The sequence below is a fragment of the Macrotis lagotis genome, chromosome 3 (genome assembly GCF_037893015.1).
Source record: "Macrotis lagotis isolate mMagLag1 chromosome 3, bilby.v1.9.chrom.fasta, whole genome shotgun sequence".
Taxonomy (NCBI): Eukaryota; Metazoa; Chordata; class Mammalia; order Peramelemorphia; family Peramelidae; genus Macrotis; species Macrotis lagotis.
Window position 1 is genome coordinate 238,900,116 of NC_133660.1, and position 19,588 is coordinate 238,919,703.

The 19,588-nt window shown below is 38.4% G+C and overlaps 1 protein-coding gene and 1 non-coding gene across 4 annotated transcripts in view; one reads left to right on the forward strand and one right to left on the reverse strand.

Annotated features, from left to right (window-relative positions):
* SBF2 (SET binding factor 2) overlaps nt 1–19,588 on the reverse strand; it is a 483,290-nt gene that overhangs the window by 39,982 nt on the left and 423,720 nt on the right. For all 3 annotated transcript variants that reach the window (XM_074230291.1, XM_074230290.1, XM_074230292.1), the window contains 3 exons: nt 18,045–18,221; nt 10,822–10,923; nt 8,022–8,207 (listed from right to left, as the gene is read on the reverse strand). In XM_074230291.1, the coding sequence (XP_074086392.1) occupies nt 8,022–8,207; nt 10,822–10,923; nt 18,045–18,221 (465 nt within the window). The remainder of the gene's footprint in view (nt 1–8,021; nt 8,208–10,821; nt 10,924–18,044; nt 18,222–19,588) is intronic.
* LOC141519703 (U6 spliceosomal RNA) lies at nt 2,723–2,829 on the forward strand. Its single transcript, XR_012477364.1, has one exon. It is a non-coding gene; the product is annotated as a U6 spliceosomal RNA (small nuclear RNA).

A 19,588-nucleotide genomic window follows, 5' to 3' on the forward strand; every position in this document is an offset into this window, starting at 1 on the left:
AAGTCCTAAGAGCTTTTGATAAAGATGCTACTAAATCCTGTGTAATCTTGACTGTAGCTCCACGATATTTGAATTGTTTCTTTCTAGCTGCTTGTAATATTTTCTTTTTGACTTGGGAGTTCTGGAATTAGTTTTTAATTTGGGATCTCTTTCAGAAGGTGATTGGTGGATTCCCTCAATTTCTATTTTACCCTCCGCTTCTAGGATTTCAGGGCAATTTTCTTGGAGAATTTTCTTAAAAATGATGTCTAGACTTTTTTCTTACTCATGACTTTCAGGCAGCCCAATAATTTTAAAATTATGTCTTCTGGATCTGTTTTCCAGGTTGGTCATTTTTTCCAAAGAGATATTTCACATTTTTTTCTAGTTTTTCATTCTTTGGTTTTTATTGTTGCTTGATTCACAAAGTCATCAACTTCCTACATTTGAAGGAATTATTTTCTTCAGAGAGCTTTTTTGTCTCCTTTTCCATCTGGCCAGTACTGCTTTTTAAGGTATTCTTCTCCTCATTGACCTTGTGGACTCTTTTCCCATTTGACCTAAACTGGTTTTTAACATGTTATTTTCTTCATTTTTATTTTCTATCTCTGCTGACTTGGTTTTCATGATTTTCCTGCATTACTCGCATTTCTCTTTCCAACTTTTCCTCTACCTCCCTTACTTGCTTCTTAAAGTCTTTTTTTTTTTGAGTTTTTTCATTGCCTGAGATCAATTCATATTTTTCTTGGGAGGCTTTGGATACAGAAGCTTTGATTTTATCATCTTTGGAATGTAATTTTGATCCCTCATAGGATCAAAGTAATTTTCTAGGTCAGATTCTTTTTTCTCCTATTGTTTGCTCATTTCCCCAGTCTATGATTTGATTTTTAACTCTTTGTTTAGTTGGGACTCTGCTTCCAGTGCAGAGAATGCATTTTTTCAAACTTTTGAGGGTTTTTTGGTGGGACAAACCCCCAGGGATCTCAATTCCTCAGAGGTTGAATGAGAGTGTCTGACTGCTCTCCTGGCCTGTGCTCTGGTCTGTGGATGTCGTGGAGTTGTGAGGAGTGTCCCTATTCCACTATGGTAAACAGGGCCCCAGACTGTGACCTGGATCTGAGTGTGGCAAAGCAGCAGAGTCTTGCCCCAGGGATAGCAGAGAGACCTCTGCGGTCTCCCCAAACCCTCTTCTCATCTGTGGGCTGAGTGCTCTGGAAGTAGCTGCTGGGTGATTCCACAGGTTCCCAGGGAGGGGCTCCACTGAGGCCTGAGCTCTGCACTCACTCTGGTGCTGTAAAGTTTTCCTGCTTACCTTCCAAGTTGTCCTTGGAGATCCCTGGGCTGAGAGGTCTAGAGACTGCCCCCGTTGCCATGGATCCAGGTGCCCCCAGGGACCCAGGTGCCTGGGGGACTGTGCCTGGAAGGCTGGAGTTCCCTCACACTGGCAGGTGCAACTATGGCCCCTTCTAACCCTGGTGGAATGGACCTTTCCTGTGGATCTTCCAAATTGTCTTGGGCTGGAAAATTGTTTTACTCAGTCTTTCTGTGGGTTCTGCCACTCTAGAATTTAGTTAGAGTCATAATTTTACAGCATTTGGAATGTTCTGGGGAAGAACATCTGGGAATTCCTGCCTCCATGCTGCCATCTTGGCTCTACCCCAACTTAGTAACTCAAGTATTATATTAACTTAAAAAAAAGCAGTGGTGGGAAATACCTTTGGAGACTGAACAGCCCTGGCATACATTTTACCTAATATGAATAGACAAAGGTATTTGCCTTTATCATGGAGAATATTCAGCATCAAGTCCAAAATAAAGCAGCAGCGAAGTCCTCTATGTATTCCTGTGTGCAGATGATACATTGTACTAACTGTATCACAAGGTCCAGAATACTAAAGAACCTCTTAAATGAGATTCATGAACATTTATAATATATCTGAAGTCTGAGAGCACTAGACCACTTTGAAATTCTTGCCCATTTGTTTCTCCATATAACTTTCATACTGATTATATTTGGTTTTATGAAGAAAATTTTTGGTATTTTTATTGGTTTTACATTAAATAATATAAATTAATTTAGTGAGTATTGTCATTTTTACTATAGTAAACCAGTCTATTCATAAACACAGAATGTCCCTCCAATTATTTAGTTCTACCTTTATTTTAGTCATTAGTTTTATAGTTTATATGCATTTCTAAGTAAATTTCTTTCTTGATGACTTCATCAGCTCACAAGGTTTTAATTACCTTGATGCTAATGATTCACAGATCTTTATTTCTAGTCTCAGTCTTGCCCTTGAGCTCCAGTTATGCATAACAAATTTCTTATTGGACATTTTGAACTGGATTATCATTAGTATCTTAAACTCAACATGCTTAAAATAGAACTCATTATTTTATCTTCAGAGAAATTTCTCTTATATCAAGCCAATTCTAAAAATTGGGGAGACCCAAGTTTTTCTCTCTATCCTATTTCCTGCTGAAGCCCAGTCTTCTTAAGGACAGTACTGATGGAAGATAGGATTAACATTCTCTTTATTCTGAGTATTGCTACTCCACTTAACTAGATCAAACTTCTAATCTAAAATGAATTCCTGCCTATTGTTTTCCACTCATGCTAATTTGGGCAAAGGTAGATCCTGAGCCTAAACTGCCCAAGGATGGGGTGGCCTGGGTTGAAGATATAATCCCTTTGTCCAAGAGTGGCTTGATATTAGTCCCCTCATCAGAATAGGGTCACCTAATGCTCACTTTGGCAGCCTGTATACTAAAATTGGAATGATACAGAGAAGATTAGCATGGCCCCTGCTCAAGGATAACACACAAATTTGTGAAAAATAGGTTCACCTATCAATTATTAGTCATTCAGAGTTGACTACAACTCTCTGGAAAACCCACTTTTCTAATGGCATCTAAACCACAAACCTACCCCTACCATGATAGTCCAAGAAAGACAGATAAATGACAATTTATTTTATTAATAAATGATAGCATTATTAATAAAATTATTAATTAACCCAGAAATTATGTCTCTTGAACTTTCTAAAGATCACAGTTTCTCAAACCCATTATTCTTTCAAACTTAACTATTTTTGTCTAGGATACTACCATCTTCCCTGTCAGAATATTGGAGTCCTCCTCAAGTGATTACTTTCACTCACATCCTACATCCAATTGGTTACCAAATCTTACTGTTTCCATCCCAACATCATCTGCCTCTCTCTCTCCTTGCACTGATATGAGCTTCACCATCCTTTAGGTCCTTATCACTTCTTTCCTGAACTATTGCAACGGCCTCCTATCTTCCATACAGTTGCTCATGTGATTGTTCCTAAAGTGCAAGTATGGTTGCATATTCTAGAAGGTTCTTATCACCTCTAGGAAAAAATATAAACTCCTGGGCTTGTATGGAATTTATAACTCTTTACAACCTGGCCTCATCCTCTATTTCAAGTCTTGGGCATCAATCCTTTTGGCTCACAGTCTTACTGACCCTCTTACTGTTCCTTTCACAAGGGTCTATGGTGCTCTGCCTCCTCTTCTTTCCCTCTCCTAATCCTCCTGGGAGTGAGGGTTTCCCTTCACCCAAATTGTCTTGCATCTATTTTGTATGTACATAATATATCTGAGCACATGTGTATCTGTATATATTTATATACACATATATGTAGGTATATAGATTCTTCTCTCCTTAGATTGTAAGCTTTGTGAAGGCAAGGACTTTTTATCTTTTCCTTTTTATTTCCCTGGCACTTCCCTAGCATCTGGCACTTAGTAAATATTTAATAAATATGCACTGATTGGTTGATTCAGTTAAGTCTCAAATATTTAGTAGGTTTTGTCATTATTGTAAATGAGATTTTATTTTAAAGACTGCTTCCTTGATCTTTATTGCAAATAAGAATGTGAGTGATTTTGTTAATCTTATATCCTAAGACCTTGCTAAACTCACTGTTTCAATGTATTTTTTCATTCACATTGCTAGACATCCTAGACATTTTAGTATGTCAACTACAAATAATGCTCACTTGATTTGTAATGTTAATGGATTAAAGCTCTTTTTTTTTGTGTATATATATCTTATTGAAACTGCTAGAATTTCCAGTTTACAATAAGATAAAAGTTGAGAAAGTCAGTATTTTTATCTGATTTGGATGGAGATGTTTAGAATTTTTTTAAATTTTGTCTTATACTGGCCCTTGGTTTAAGTTTGTTTATGGTGTTTTTATTGTGCTGAAGGAAAAAAACCTGCATTCTTATTCTTTTAGTTTTCTAAATATTATGAGTGACAATATATAAGGAACTGTTACAAATTTATGAAGCTTTCCCCTCAATTTGCAATGGTTAGTCAAAAAATACAATTTCCAAAAAAGGAAATAGAAATTGTCAATAATGACTTGAGAAAATGCTCAGCCTTGCTAAAATCAAAGAGCCATAAATGAAAATAATTATCAGGACCATTTTGCATCCTTCAAATTGAAGGGAAAAAATTAAAAGCAATAAAACTAAGTGTTGGCAAGTTGTGGACAAACAGATATGCATACACTTCTTCACTGCCAGTAGAAATACAAATTAACAGAATTTTTTGGGAAAGCGAGTCTGGCAGTATATAGTAAAAGTTATATTTGATCCAACAATGCTATTTTTGGGAATATATACACTGAAGGTATTTACCAAAAACTAAAAAAATACTATCTGTTCACATATTTTAATAGAATTCCATGTAACTATAGCAAACTGAATGTATAATTAGAGGGAAATTAATTAAACAGATAATATAATACAATTTAAGATTGACAAATATATTGAACACTGGAAAGCCATTTAAGAAATATTGCAAAATGAGAAAAGCAGACCCCAAAGAGTACATTCTATTACCACATTATAGGAAAGTAAGTGGAAGCAAGTAGGCAAATCTAAAACCTTGACAGAATTAGTGGAAGACCTTGAAAAACTTTGGTGGTTCATGAAAGTGGAAAGAGCAGTGGGTGTGAGCTCTCTACTCTTCTGTTTCCTCTTCTGTCAATTAACTGTTGGTCTAGAGTATGGAGGAAGGAAATGAATTTAAATGTAACATGGCAATTAGTCCTACGGATGCTCCATAATGAATGTCCACTCCTTCATTCCTCTCCTGCATCTCTTGACTTTCACCACCATGTCACAACAGCTTCTCCCCCTGGACGATCTTCCACCACCAGGCTAGCCATGTTCATCACTTCATTCCTCTCCAGCTCTTCTCCTAACTCTCTGAACTTTCTCTACCATCCCACTCTTGCTCTTTTTACCTTTCAGCTTGATGTATGTATTGTCTTTCCTGAGCAGAATGTAAGCCCTTCAGGGAGAGGTTGTTTTACTTTTTACATTTCTTTGCATTCCTAACATAGTACTTGGCACAAGGTGATAGCTTAACAAATATTGCTAACATGACTTAATATTTAAGTTTATGATAAACTATTAAAAATTAAATTCACAAATACTCACAAAAATGCTAACAATCTATACAAGTTAAACCAAGTAGATGAAGAATACCTGTTATTCAGACTATGATTTGCAAGTTGGATGGAGAGTTCATTTTCATCAGTACACAGATTTTGGACATACACTGCAAATTGCAGACTGGATTGAGCTTTTTTTTCAAATACACTTCATTTCAACACCAATGTCCTGGTGATGCTATATAGTTGGCAATAAGGGAAAACCACCATTTCCCATAAATCATAATTTTAAATCCATCACATGGAGAGGTGTGATGAATATAAATGATCTATAGCAAATTAAATGTCAAATTACATGTAAGAAGTAGCATAACAATTATCAACAAAGAGATCTCTAGCCAAACAAGGGTGTGATCTAGTCACTGAACAGGAAAAGCCTTTAGAAAGAAAAGGACACTGGTACTCTTACGATTGTAAAGAGACCTAGAAGAAGAAAACCTTTAGTAAATGAGGTGGTCCCATGTCAGTGATGTGTGGCAGGATATGGGCAAGAAAAAGATAAGGCGTGGATGAATACACCATTAAGAGGAGTTCTTCCATCAGTCAGTGCACTAGTGCTGAAATAGCAAAGACAAAATACAGAAGAGAGCACAGTGTAGAAGCCAGAAGACCACACTGAGTGTCTGACTTTGGGGGCAGGCCACCTTCCTTCTCAGAGTCTCAGTTTCCTTGTCTGTATTATATGGAGGCTTGGGTGAGATCTATCTCTAAAACCCAAATCCTAATACTGATTGCTTTCCCCAGCTCCAGAATTCCAGAAGCTATTTTTTGTCATAGTGTGTATTGATTAATTTATTCTAACTTATATTCTATCACCTTGTTTAAACTAACCCTTGGTGTTCTTGGGATGTAGATTACCTTAAAAAGCACTGGTCACATGCTCCTCCTCCCTTTTTGATAACAACATTTTAAAAGGGCATCCAAGGTTCTAAAAATGATTAATGTACTGGAGACAAATATGTTGGAAGATGTGATGACAATTACTTTTGTATCATAGCCTCATGTATTTTATTGAATCAGCTTTGGAATCTGGGACATTTTCCACTGGTTAGCTCTACTGCATTTTGCAGTCTTAAATTCTTTCCTAATACATCTTTTTTTTTGACAAGTGTTGGGGTATCTGAATTCGGTCCCAAGAGACAGCTCTCCCAGTAACAGTGGGAAAGAGCACTTGACTTGGAATCAGAAGACAAAGGTGTGAATCCCAGCTATCACTGATTTCGTCTTTGACCTTGGTCTAGGAACATTGTCTTTCCTCAGTTTTCTCTTACATAACATGAAATAATGGGCCTAAATGATTTTTAAGGATAACCTATTTGAGTACATAAACTAATCCAACATTTTGTTTTTGGAAGAGGAATATGAAAAAAAAAAAAAGAAATGACTTGCCTGAATTCACAAAGCTAGCCAGCTAGTGTGGGGAGGCTTGTATTTGAACCGTGTTCTCTTGAGTTCTAGTTTAGGGCTCTTCCCACTAGAAGATACTATTGTCTACAGGGGAATTAAGAGATTCATTGTTTTTCTGGGGGCCCAGAATGGACACTTTTGTAGAAAATACATTTGATCTTCATTTGCTGGCCAAAAAAGTTATTTGCAGGAAGACTGGGATTTCCTTTGATGGAAAAAATGGGTGTTCCTTTTGTTGACAAAGTGTTTTTTTTTTTTTGGGGGGGGTGACCAACTCCACCTGATGCTGCTTACACACAATTAGTTGGAATTACTCAATAGACATTTTCTTTAAAAATGGGCAAATGATTTTATGCTAGTCAGCCTTTTTTTTGAAGATCGAGTTCCTGTTCTGTGTCATGAAAATATTTCCATTTTTCTTTTTCTTTCTTTTTTTTTGGCAAGGCAATGGGGTTAAGTGGCTTGCCCAAGGCCACACAGCTAGGTTATTTTTAAGTGTCTGAGGCCGGATTTGAACTCAGGTCTCCTGACTCCAGGGCTGGTGCTCTATCCACTGTGCCACCTAGCTGCCCCTCATTTTTCTTACTGATGGAGACATTGGAGACCAATGCCTATCAGAGAGGTTTGCTCTTAAAAATAATTACAATAAGGGGCAGCTAGGTGGTACAGTGGATAGAGCATGGGCCCTGGAGTCAGGAGTACCTGAGTTCAAATCCGGCCTCAGACACTTAATTATCTAGCTGTGTGGCCTTGGGCAAGCCACTTAACCCCATTGCCTAGCAAAAAAAAAAATAATTATAATAACTGGTATCAGTTTGTCAATCTCTTCAAGAAGTCAACAACTTCAGAATGTTGATGAACTGAGGCCGTTATCTGATATAGTGGACAAAACCCTGGATCTAGAGTCAGGAAGACCCAAATTCCAATTCCACTTTTCATATTTACTAGCTGGGTGACCTTGGGCAAGTTACTTAAATTCTGTCTACTTGACTTTCCACCTATATTACAGGATTCTTGGCTGGATCATAGGAGATCGACTTGTAATGCCTGATCCATAGTAACTATTGAACAAATGCTTCTCCCCTCTCCCTCATTCCCCTTCCCTTGAAGATCAGACAAATTCAATTATATCATGATTACCTGATGTACACAGTCTAAGAACTGCAAGAAGATGGGAGCAAAGCCACTGCCCTGGCAGTTGAAGGTCAAGTTGCTTCTCTGACTGAATTTATGGCCAAAGGAGAGCCACTCTTTCTCCACCAGCATCCGGAAGCCTCCCAGGGTCCTATAAAACGGGTCACTGAGCAGCTGGGCGAGGGATGCCACCTAGGGAGGACAGGACATTAGCAGCAATCCAGAAAAAGGCTCCTGAGCTCCATGATGATTCCCTTGGGACAGTGAAGAAGTTGTCCTTGAGCCCAGTTCTTTGCATTTGGAGATCATCCAGATCTCTGGATTTGGGGACCCTTTCTTTTCCCTTGAGATGTTGCTCTCACATTTCAACAGAAAACACTTTATTGCTTACAAAGTGCTTATCTCATAATCACTCATAGAATTAAAGAATCTCAGAAACCATCTAATCTATCTATCCCAGACCAAGAATTCTTGAGAATATCCTCAATGTCATCTAGCATTTCTTTGAAGACCTCAAGAAGATCTCACTGTCTCCTAACTAAACCATTTCATTTACTTTTGGACAGTTCTAAAGGTAGGTGTCCGGCCTCTTTGTAATCTCCATCCATGTTTCCTCTTTCTGCCCCAAATGTGAAGAACAGATCCATGTTTAAAAAATTTATGACTAAAACAATTACACTGAGTTATAATAAATAGTATGCCACAGTAGAAAGAGGACTGGATTCAGAGTCAGAGGTTCTGTTATTCAAATCCTCTTTCACTAAATGACTTTATGATTCAGTTTCTTTAACCATAAAACAAATTAGATCAAAACACTGAGACTTCAAGCTCTAAATGTAGGTACCTACAAATCTTTCACATATAATGCGGTAGCAGTCTTGTCCACTCTTTCTTCTAATGTCTCTTCTAGTTCGCCTCCTACCAATCTGCTTCCTTTGTGGACCTGTCATATAATTTCTGGTCTCAGGGCTCTGTCCTACCAACTACCTCTCCTGAATTTTAGTCCTGTAACAATTTACCTGCTAGAAATCTTTCCTTGGATATTCCTTAGGCATCTCAAATTATCCTCCCCCCCCCCCCAACCCTTCTCTACTTCCAATTTTCATGTTTATGGTGAGGGCACTACCAATATTCCTGGTTACTGTTTTATTGCTTCAAAATCTTCCCTGATGCTTCCTTCTCCCTCACTTCCTATGACCTATTTGCTGCTATACCTAGTTGATTCTGTCTTCCTATGCTTTTTTTCAACACTTACACAGTTCTTATCATCCAGGCTCTTATCATCTCTTTTGGTTCTACCATGACTGCTTTCTATTTGGAATCTATGCTTCCAGTCTCTTCCACTACAGTCCACCCTCTGCTTGACTGTCTAATAGGCCTTTTTAAGGCACAGGACTGAACAAATCACCCTCCCTGCTGAAAAAACATCCAGGGCTTAGCAATACAAATCTCCAGCTAGACATTGAGGCTCTTCATTATCTGGCTCCAACCTATCTTTTCAGTCTTCTTTCATGCCAACTCCCTTTACAAATACTAGGTCCTGGCTAAGTCCTAAGACTATTTCCTGAATTGGACCCTCCAGCTCTTGCCTCTGTGCATGGGTTATTCTCATTTACTCGGAAAGGATGCCTTTATCGCTTACTCTTGGAATCCTCATCTTCTTTTGACTCTCAGATCAGTGTTATTTCCTCCTTAAAGTCTTTCCTGATTCCTCACAGATGCTATCACTTTCTCTTCCTCAATTTTTCTTCTACTATACTTATGTACATATTATATTACCTCCTTTAATCCCTCCCTCCTGCCTCCTTACCATGTAACCCTAGAGGCAGGGACAATTCTGTTTATGTCTTTCTATTCAAAGCACCTAGCCCAGTGTCCTGGACCTAGTATGTACTTAATAAATGTCCATTAAATTGAATGAAAAGGGATCTAGTTCCTTCTCTGTTCTTGTTACCCACCCCAAGATATTTTCCCATTTCCCAATGTCCTTTCTGTACTAAACAGAGTATCACTCTAGTGGCGGTTCCATCAGGGTACAAGACAGTCTGAACCCAACCGCCTAGGTTTTGTATTCCATTTCTCTCTTAATGTAGTCTAAGATCAGAACAGTTTTTTTTTGGCAATGACTTATATTGAGCTTTTAGTTCAATAAAACCCCCAGTTCTTTCTGGTGATTCACTACCTTTAACCATATCTTCTTGACAATGCACTAGTGAATTTGTATATGAGTTTGAGAATTATGATTATCTCAGTTTTATAGATGAGGAAACTGAGGCTCAGATAGATTGTTACTTGTTCATTATTATATGGAAGAACCAAGAACAGAACCCCAGAGTTTCTTTTAATTTTAGTGTTTTTTTATTCTATTAATCAATCAACAAATAAATCTGATAGGAGCCCATATGCATCTCACTCATATTCTCCCTTGATTTATGTCTCCTCTCTATTATTGACCATTTCAAGAAAAACAAGGATTCCCATTACCAAGAAACAGAGAGAAATGACTCAAATTTCCGCCTAAGTCAAGATAAGCCCAAATGAGGGTTGGTGTTCATTTTTCTGTTCACCCAGCACAGCTGGGAGGACTGGTATTTTGCCCAGTGGGGCTGAGAAGATGCCTAGGAAGTGCTGAATTTCCACAGCCAGAGTCCTTGGATGGAAGAACACATCCAAAACAGAATTTCCTTATTTGACAAGGATAATCCTCATTTGATGACAAGATTTATTTGCTGAACTTTGCCACCCACTAAGCTGACAAGTGAATACAGAGGTAGAAACACAACCAAGTTTTGGGCAAACTATTTACTTGTGTGGTGATGTCCCAGCCATCTTCCAAACAGACCAGGACGGAGGAGCCACTCTCCAGTACTTCAGCTACGACCGCAGCCAGCAGCAGCAACCTGTGGAGCTGAGTGATGGACAGACGTGAGGTCATGATGAAATAGAATCCTGCCTGACCACTGGAACCAGAAGACTTGGTGCCAATCTGGCATGTAATATGTTACTGAGTGATGGACATAGCCGAGTCACCCCCAGGAATTTCTGTAAACTTTGTCAAGTTGCAGGAAAATCACGATAAATGCTTAGCACATTGTTTTAATTCTTAAGTAGTAATGTTGTGAGGGCACTGACTACTTGGGAAGTGGTAAAGCTAGAATTTCAAAGCGAGGTCATCTGATCTGAGATGATTTTAAGATCATCTTAAGAAGACTGTTATGTACATGCTGAATGTTTGTGCTTTTTAAAATGTTTCCTCTAATTTTAGTTGAGTACTGCTGAAAATATTTCAAGTCAGCTAATTATCATGTAATCAAAATTATCATGTAATCAAAAGGGAAGAAGTTTTTTTTCCATTTGTTCTCAGTCATTTATACTAAGTTAACTGACTGAAAGACCCATAAAATAAACTTGTGACTTGAGTTCAGTAGGTATATTTCAAAGTGGCAATAGCTGGACCAGTCTGAGCCATGGAAACATTTTAAAAAACCTCAAACCGAATGTTGATCTCTTTGATCTGGAGACATCCCAATGATTACAATTCCTCTGTGTTTGCCCATTCAATGTAATTTTTGCCTGTGTACTCCCATAAATGCACCAGAATTCCATTCAACATTTCAGAGGGCTTCATCACTTTTTCTTGGTAGTAAGGGGAAACTATCCACATTTTTAAAACCATATGGATGTTCTAATAAGTGATAGTGATTCCAAGAACAAGATGATTTTTTTAAAAAAAATTATTTTCCCCCTAATTGCACGTGAAAACAAATTTTTAACATTTTTTTAAATTTTTGTTTTTGCAAGGCAATGAGGTTAAAGTACCTTGCCCAAGGTCACACATCTAGGTAATTATTAAATGTCTGAGCTGGATTTGAACCAGGTCCTCCTGAGTCCAGGGCCAGTGCTCTATCTTTTGCTGCCCCCAATTTTTAATTTAACTGCCCCCAATTTTTAACATTTTTTTAGTTTTTTTTTTTTTTTGCAAGGCAATGGGGTTAGGTGATTTGCCCAAGGTCACATAGCTAGGTAATTATTATGTGTCTGAGGCTGGACTTGAATTCAGGTCCTCCTGACTCCAGGGCTGGTGCTCTATCCACTGCGCCACCTAGCCGCCCCCTAATTTTTAACATTTTAAAAAAAGTTTTGAGTTCTAAATTCTGTCCCTCCTTCCATCTTCTCCTTCCCTCTCCTCTCCCTGAGATGGTAATCACATATACACATGTGCAATAATGTAAAACATACTGGTCATTTTGGATAAGAAGACTTGAATAAAATAAAAAGATGAAAGAAATAAAGTAGAAAATAGCCCATATTTAATAGAAATACAGGCTATTTTAATAGCCTGTATTTTAATAGAAAAATAGTTTGTATTTAAATAGTATCAGTTCTTTCTCTGGAGGCAGATAGCATGCTTCATCATTTAGTCCTTTGGAATTTTCTTGGATCATTGCATTGCTGAAAAAAACTAAGTCATTCACAGTTCTTCACTGAATATTGCTGTGTTTTTAAATTCTCCTGGTTCTGTTCACTTCACTTTTTATCATTAGGTCATGTAAGTCTTTGCTGATGTCAAATGGAGAACAGTAGGAGGGGAATACTCTCCTGCACTTGAACATCTCCCTCTCCACATGGGTATTCATCTTTTGCTTGTCACAATGACTGTAATTCTTTTGGTCTAGGCACCATATGTCCAAGAGTTCTCTGTTAAATTTCCTCTGAGGACAGACCATGAGTCTGTAATTTTTTAACTGGTTTCCTGGAAAGTTAGGTATTGAGGGAATTTAACTTTTCTAGAGAGGTGGAGACTGAGGGCCAGTGACTGATGGAAAAATCTGCATGTTGTTTAGGATGGCAAGATAAATCTGAAGGTTAAAGCATAAGGCTTCAGAGGGAGGTCTTGGATGATATCTCAATTTTGGGGCAGCTGGTTGACCTCAGATATTTGAATACATATATAAGAGAAAGGGATCAAGGACGAAGGAAGAGAAAGAGAAGAGGAAAATAATTTCTATTTCCTAAAATTACCAAGGGCCAGCTCTACATATGAAAATGATCAATTTTGCCCCAATTAAGATAAAATTATAGCTAGCTTTTTTTGTCCAGGAGAGGTAAAGGCTATTAAGGAACAACCAGAAAGTGTTTTGAATGAAGAATGTAAATTGAATAAATTCTCTCTCAGACATAATGTAATCTAAATAATCTTTTTTTTTTGAACACTATAGCACTGATACATCTTTTGATTTCCCTTCATTTGGCTTATTATATCCATACTATCTAATAATGAAAATCATGATTTTTGACCAAAAAAACTAATGCCAGAGATTCCCTTGAAGCTATTAATTAACCATTCTTTTTTCATTCTTCCACACTGTCTTTTCTCTTACTGAGTGGATTATGCTTGCTGCTTCAATAGCCCCTCCATTTTCCCCTACCCTCCCATTAATTCCTAGACTCTGACTTCACTGAGGACTACCTTATTGCCACATTTCCATCTTTATCATTCTTTTTTTTTTAAAAGGTTTTTGCTAGACAATGGGGTTAAGTGGCTTGCCCAAGGCCCCGCAGCTAGGTAATTATTAAGTGTCTGAGACCAAATGGGTACTTCTGACTCCAGGATCAGTGCTCTATCCACTGGGCCACCTAGCTGCCCCTATCTTTATCATTCTTGACCTTTTCAACATTTAATGCTGCTGATTTCCTTTCTACTGCTTTCTGAAAGTTCTATCTTCTTTTAGTTTCCATGATATTGTTTTCTCCTGGTTTTCCTCTTCTATCATCTTTGAATTCCTTTTATCTTCCTGCCCTATATATAAATGTATATGAGGCTCTTTTATCAGTCTCCTTTTCACTCTATGTTCTTGTGCTTAAGAGAATTTATTTCTTTTCACACTTTCAACTATGCCTTTATACTGGTGATGTCTAATTTTTATGTCTGTCCTGACCTTTCTGAATTTCAGTCTCATATTTACAAAAATTTACAAGGTACTTCAACTTGTGTCATCATCCTCATAAATTCAACATATTTAGGTTTTTTTTTTGCAAGGCAAATGGGGTTAAGTGGCTTGCCCAAGGCCACACAGCTAGGTAATTATGTCTGAGACCGGATTTGAACCCAGGTACTCCTGACTCCAAGGCCGGTGCTTTATCCAGTGCACCACCTAGCTGCCCGGTTTTTGGGGTTTTTTTAGGTTCTTGCAAGGCAAACGGGGTTAAGTGGCTTGCCCAAGGCCACACAGCTAGGTAATTATTAAGTGTCTGAGACCGGATTTGAACCCAGGTACTCCTGACTCCAGGGCCGGTGCTTTATCCACTACACCACCTAGCCGCCCCTTAAATTCAACATATTTAAAAGGAGACTCAGCTTTTTTCCAAAACCAGCATCACAGTCCTTGGGAGCACATCCCAGCTTGGGGTGTGATATAGGTAACTGATCTAACAAAGGAGACTGAGAAGAGGTCAACAGTCACGTAGGAAGAGAACCAAAGGAGGTCAGGGAAATGACTATCCAGTTACATTCATCTTTTGAGGTCTTATTCTACACATAAAATCTTTGACCAGTCAAGTCCAAATCAATCTCTCTCTTCTCTGAACTTTTATTAGACTTATATTCTCATTTAAACATGTTTAATAAATTAAACATTTACTATATATTAAAACATTCATTCATTTACTCAACAAACATTGAGTACCTGCATTTGTAGGGTAAATGTGTACATACAAAGATAAAAGGTTGGCCAAAGGAGAGAAGGATCACAATCCAGCAGGAAGATCAATGAAGGCTTCCCAGAGGAGTCAGTTTGGGCCTTATACAATTGTGGGATTTCAAAGGACACAGATGGAAAGTCTAGACAACAACATGAGGAAAGGTATATGAATAAAAAATTCCAGAAATGCTTGTGGCATGGTGAATTATACATATCAGCCTCAGGCACCTGGTAGGCAAGGGTGTGCATCAGGCCATTTTTGAAGGAGGATGGATTGAAGGGGTGAGAAAGAGGAGACAAGAAACCAGTTAGGAGTTCACATGGAAGATGACAGCCTGATCTAGGACAGGAATAGTTGAAATGGAAAGACACTGTGTATATTAAATTGACAGAAGTTGCTAACTAATTGGTAGTGACTGATAACTGGAAGGGAAGAGTGAAAGTAGCAGACAGGTTTTGGTTTTGGGTGACTTGGAGGATAGTGCTATGAAAAAAAAAGGATGTCAAGAAGAGAAACTGGTTTGATAAATATGATGATGGATGTACTGAATTTGAAATGCTGGCAGGATATCCAGTTGGAGATGTCCTGGAATTAGTTGAAAATATGTGTCTGAGATTCAAGAGAAAAACTAGGGCTAGAGATTTAGATTTGAGAATGACCTGCACTGAATTAATAGGTGAAGACTGTCTAGGAGAAAAGTACCAGATGGGAGGAGATTGAGCCTCAGGGGAATGCCTGCTTTGAAAAAAATAGGAAAAGGAAGAAAAGGTAAAAAAGGAACAGTCTTAATGGTGGGGAGAAACCAGGAGTGGAGAAGCCTCAAGAAAGGGACTGCCAACAATGCCAAATGTTGCAGAGAAGCCAAGGAGGATGAAGATGGACACAAGGTCTTTGGATTGGGTCATTAAGTAGTTTGTTGATGTGAAAGAGAACCATTTTAGTAGAGTGATTGGGCTCGATGTTAGGTTTCTAAGGCCTAAGGAATGGTAATGAAGAAATGAGAGCAGAGAAAAGAAGTCTTGGAAAAAAAAGTATTAGGGAAAGTGTTTTAAAATAGGGGAGAAATGGAAGGAAGAGAGAGTTTGAAGATGAGAATGTGTGTGAGGGAGAGATGACAACAATGATGAATTCAGTGAGGGGTCAGAAGAGGGAAGAGAATTGGGGATGCAACTAGAAGACTAGGCCTTGGCAAATAGGAGAATAATAGTCTTTGACTCAGAGGAAGAACTCTGTGACTCCTTTTGGGATTTTCTTGACAAAGATAATGGAGTAGTTTAACATTCTCTTCTCCATCTCATTTTACAGATGAGGAGGCTGAAGCAAAAGGGGTTAAGTGCCTTGCCCAAAGTTTTACAGCTACAACGTGTCTGAGGCTAGATTTTGAACTCAGAAAGATAAGTCTTTCTAACTTATATACTGTGCCACCTCACTGCTCTAAACTATGATTAAGAACTGTGAATTTCTAGGTCAATCAACATAGTTGTATTACTTTCCTCTAGCTATATTTGGTTGCTTAGGAATATAAGCTGAGAAAGTGGTTTGTGGTAGTGCTGTTTATAGAGTTCCCAAGATAGAATTTGGAATTTTCAAAGCAGGTGTGTTTAAAGGTTGAGGGTATGAGGTATTCTGGAGTGCTTAGTAGGAGGATCACCGAAATGACCAAGGAGTCTTAGCTGTGGAGGAAGGCATATAACACTAAAAGAGGCCTAAAACATGGAGAATGGTTGAGGAAGTAGAGATCATTGTAAGGGTTCAACAGGAATGAGGGAGAGATATAGGAAGAAAGAAAACCATATTGTTAAGAGTAGGTCTAATATGTTGAATGTTAAGTGACATGCAAGAAGATTATTCTAGAACTGGTCGTGGAGAAAAAGAAACATGAAAACCTCTTTTTTCCTCACTATGAGTTAGAAGATTAGGATTGGGTGTTATCCCTAAAGGAAATGGTTTTAAGGATGGTGGTGTTGTCAGAGCAAGGCCAAATTTCTGTTAAAGGAAGAGACAGAGGTAGTATTTGTAAAGAATGTCAAAGAATAGACTTTTCTAACAAATGATCATAGGGTACAAGGAACAAAAAAGGTTGGTAAAGGGCAGACAGAGACTTATTCTGGAGCTGAGTTGGAGAGGACAAACCATGAGGCAGAGACTGGGATTAGGAAGGCATTTGAGGGGAATGGAACTGCACAACAGGGTGCCAGTGAAGGGGGTGTAGGAAGCTTCCCTAGGGAATGGAGGTGGCAGCAAAACCGAATCAGATTCAGTGGTCTGGGGAGGGTGGAAGAAGGTCATAGAGAAACTTCTTATATATAGGACAGCTATGGATATCATCCCAAATAAATTGTAAATTCTGACAGGAGAGGGAGTATGTCTTTTATTTTTTTCTGTATCGCAATGGCCAAGCATGGAACTAAAGTTCTCTAAAGTGTTCAATAAATGCATATTTATTGGACATGCTGACATCTTTCCACTCGGTACTTTTCTATCTGAAGAAAACACAGCCTTCTCTTAATCCCTCTCTTGTCCTTAATTCCACCCACACTTTCCTTCTCCAGAAACCTGTCCCATTTTTTCCCCCCACTCTTCTTTAATGCCTGCCTAGCTCTCCCAATCCCTACAAATATGTCAAGGTCTCTATCCTCTAAACAAAGGATAGCTAGGTGGTGGTGCAGTGGAGAGAGCACCAGTCCTGGAGTCAGGAGGACCAGAGTTCAACCTGGTCTCATTCACTTATTAGCTGGGGTGAACCTGGGCAAGTCACTTGACTTTGATAGCCTAAAAAAAACAAAACAAAACTGAAATGCCTTTATTGATCCTGCTATGTTCACAAGTTGCTGTCCTTAAGGCTTGGTTCAAGTGTTACTTTGTATGCATAATCTTTCCTAATTTTCCCAGTTGTTCTTCCCTCAAATTACCTTATACTTTCTTGCATGTGTTTATGTTGCATACTTCATTAGAATGAGGTAGGAACTGTATCATTTTTATTTCTGTTTCTCCAGTGCTTAGGGGCATAATATATTTTTGTTGAATTGAATTTCATTCAGATTACTCCTTATTTTCTTGCTATCAAAAGGGTTTCAACTTTTTTTTTTTCTTTAGCAGCATACCAAGATAGAAGTACAACCTAAATCGAAGGGCTATGAGATGGGTACATCCACCTCTTGGCATGGCCAGATTTGCTATTGGTTTGGGACAAGAACAAAGGTAATCCAACATTAAGGTGAGGCTTGTGAATGGCTTTTCAAAGACTGACTCTGAGAAATCTCCTGGATGGATAGGATTTGTAAACTTGAGGAGATTCAGAAGGAACCTGCTGCAGCAATGAATTACCTGTGGGAACCAGTCGGAGTCTCCCAGTGCCTTGAGGAACGTCACTTCAGAATCGGTGGGAATAGAGGTGGGCACACAGGCCCTCATCAGTTTTTTAAAGCTTGCTTTCACTTGCCGGATGTCATTGAATTCAACGGGAACAAACTCACAGTTTAAAGCAAATTCTAATTTGAAACCCTGTAAACAGAGGTACCAAAGTTATTCCAGAAGAAGCACTGCAGATTGCTTAGCAATATTGTTAATACTTGATGAGACCAAGTCATACTATTAGCTTTTTGTCTCAGAACTCTATCCATGTGCATCAGAAGAAAGTCTCATAGGAAATGGGGAATAGGTTTGTCTAATTCCATCCACTTTATAGGGAGTGTGTCACTCAAGAAGAATTGGGTAGTCCAAAGCTTGTACAGGTTAAAGTGACTGCATTTTCCCTGGCTCCTCTAATGTTTCACTCAAATATGAAAATTACTATCATTTTGAAGGTCTAAAAGAGAGGGTTTTTGTGGTTCATTTGTTTCAGTCATGTCTGACTCTGGATGATCCCATTGGGGGTTTTCTTGGAAAAGATACTGGGGTGGTATGCCATTACCTTCTGCAGCTCATTTTACAGATGAGGAAACTGAGGCAAAAATCGCTTGCCCAGGGTCTTTCCAAGTAAGTGTCTGTGCTGGATTTGAACTCTGGGCTTCCTGACACCATTTTACTCACTGCACCACCTAACCTCCTTTTAAGAGATGGAATAAAGCTTAAATACTGGCTGAGCTTATAACTATCTATTCTTTTAGCCTATTTTCTGTGAGATTTAACATACTAGATAGAAGTTTAAAGGGTCAATTAGAGGGAACTGGTAATACAGGTAAATGGGAAGGAATTCCTTTAGATGGTTGTGCTATACTAATAATCCAGTAGTGCCAGTCAAAAATGTCCAAAGCATCCTTGGGTTATCCTAAGAAAGGACATAATATTGTACCTCTTCAAGATGGAAAGAGTGTCATATCATACCATCTTTCAAAAAACAAATCACATTGCTCCTGTGATTCAAATTTTCTGAAAGTCAGGGAGAAGAGAATGGTAATAATGAGAATTCACATTCTCAAAGTCAGACATGCACATATTACCTACTTATTTTACAAAGGAGGAAGTCAAGAACCATTGGGGTGAAGTTACTTGCCTGATGTCCTTGATCATGTGAACCTTGATCTTCTGTTTTGAGTCCTGGCTTGTTCTACCACCCTATGTGGCAACTAAAAGTCAGTTAAAATGCAGGGTTTGGCTACTGAGGGAATCTACCTTTGAGTTCTGGGTTCCCTATTGTAAGTTATAAACCACCAAACAAAGGAAGTTGCCTCTTTAAGATACCTATTTCATCTGAAAGATTTTGTCTCATGATGCTCTGAGGGTTTCTAATATAATGTGGATTATCCCACTTAGGACACTTTAACTACTTGTATGAATTGGTGGACAAGTCACCTCCTCTCTCTATGCTCAGTCTTTCTCATCTAAATGGTCCCTTCCAATTCTTGATCTGTAATCTCATACAGATATAA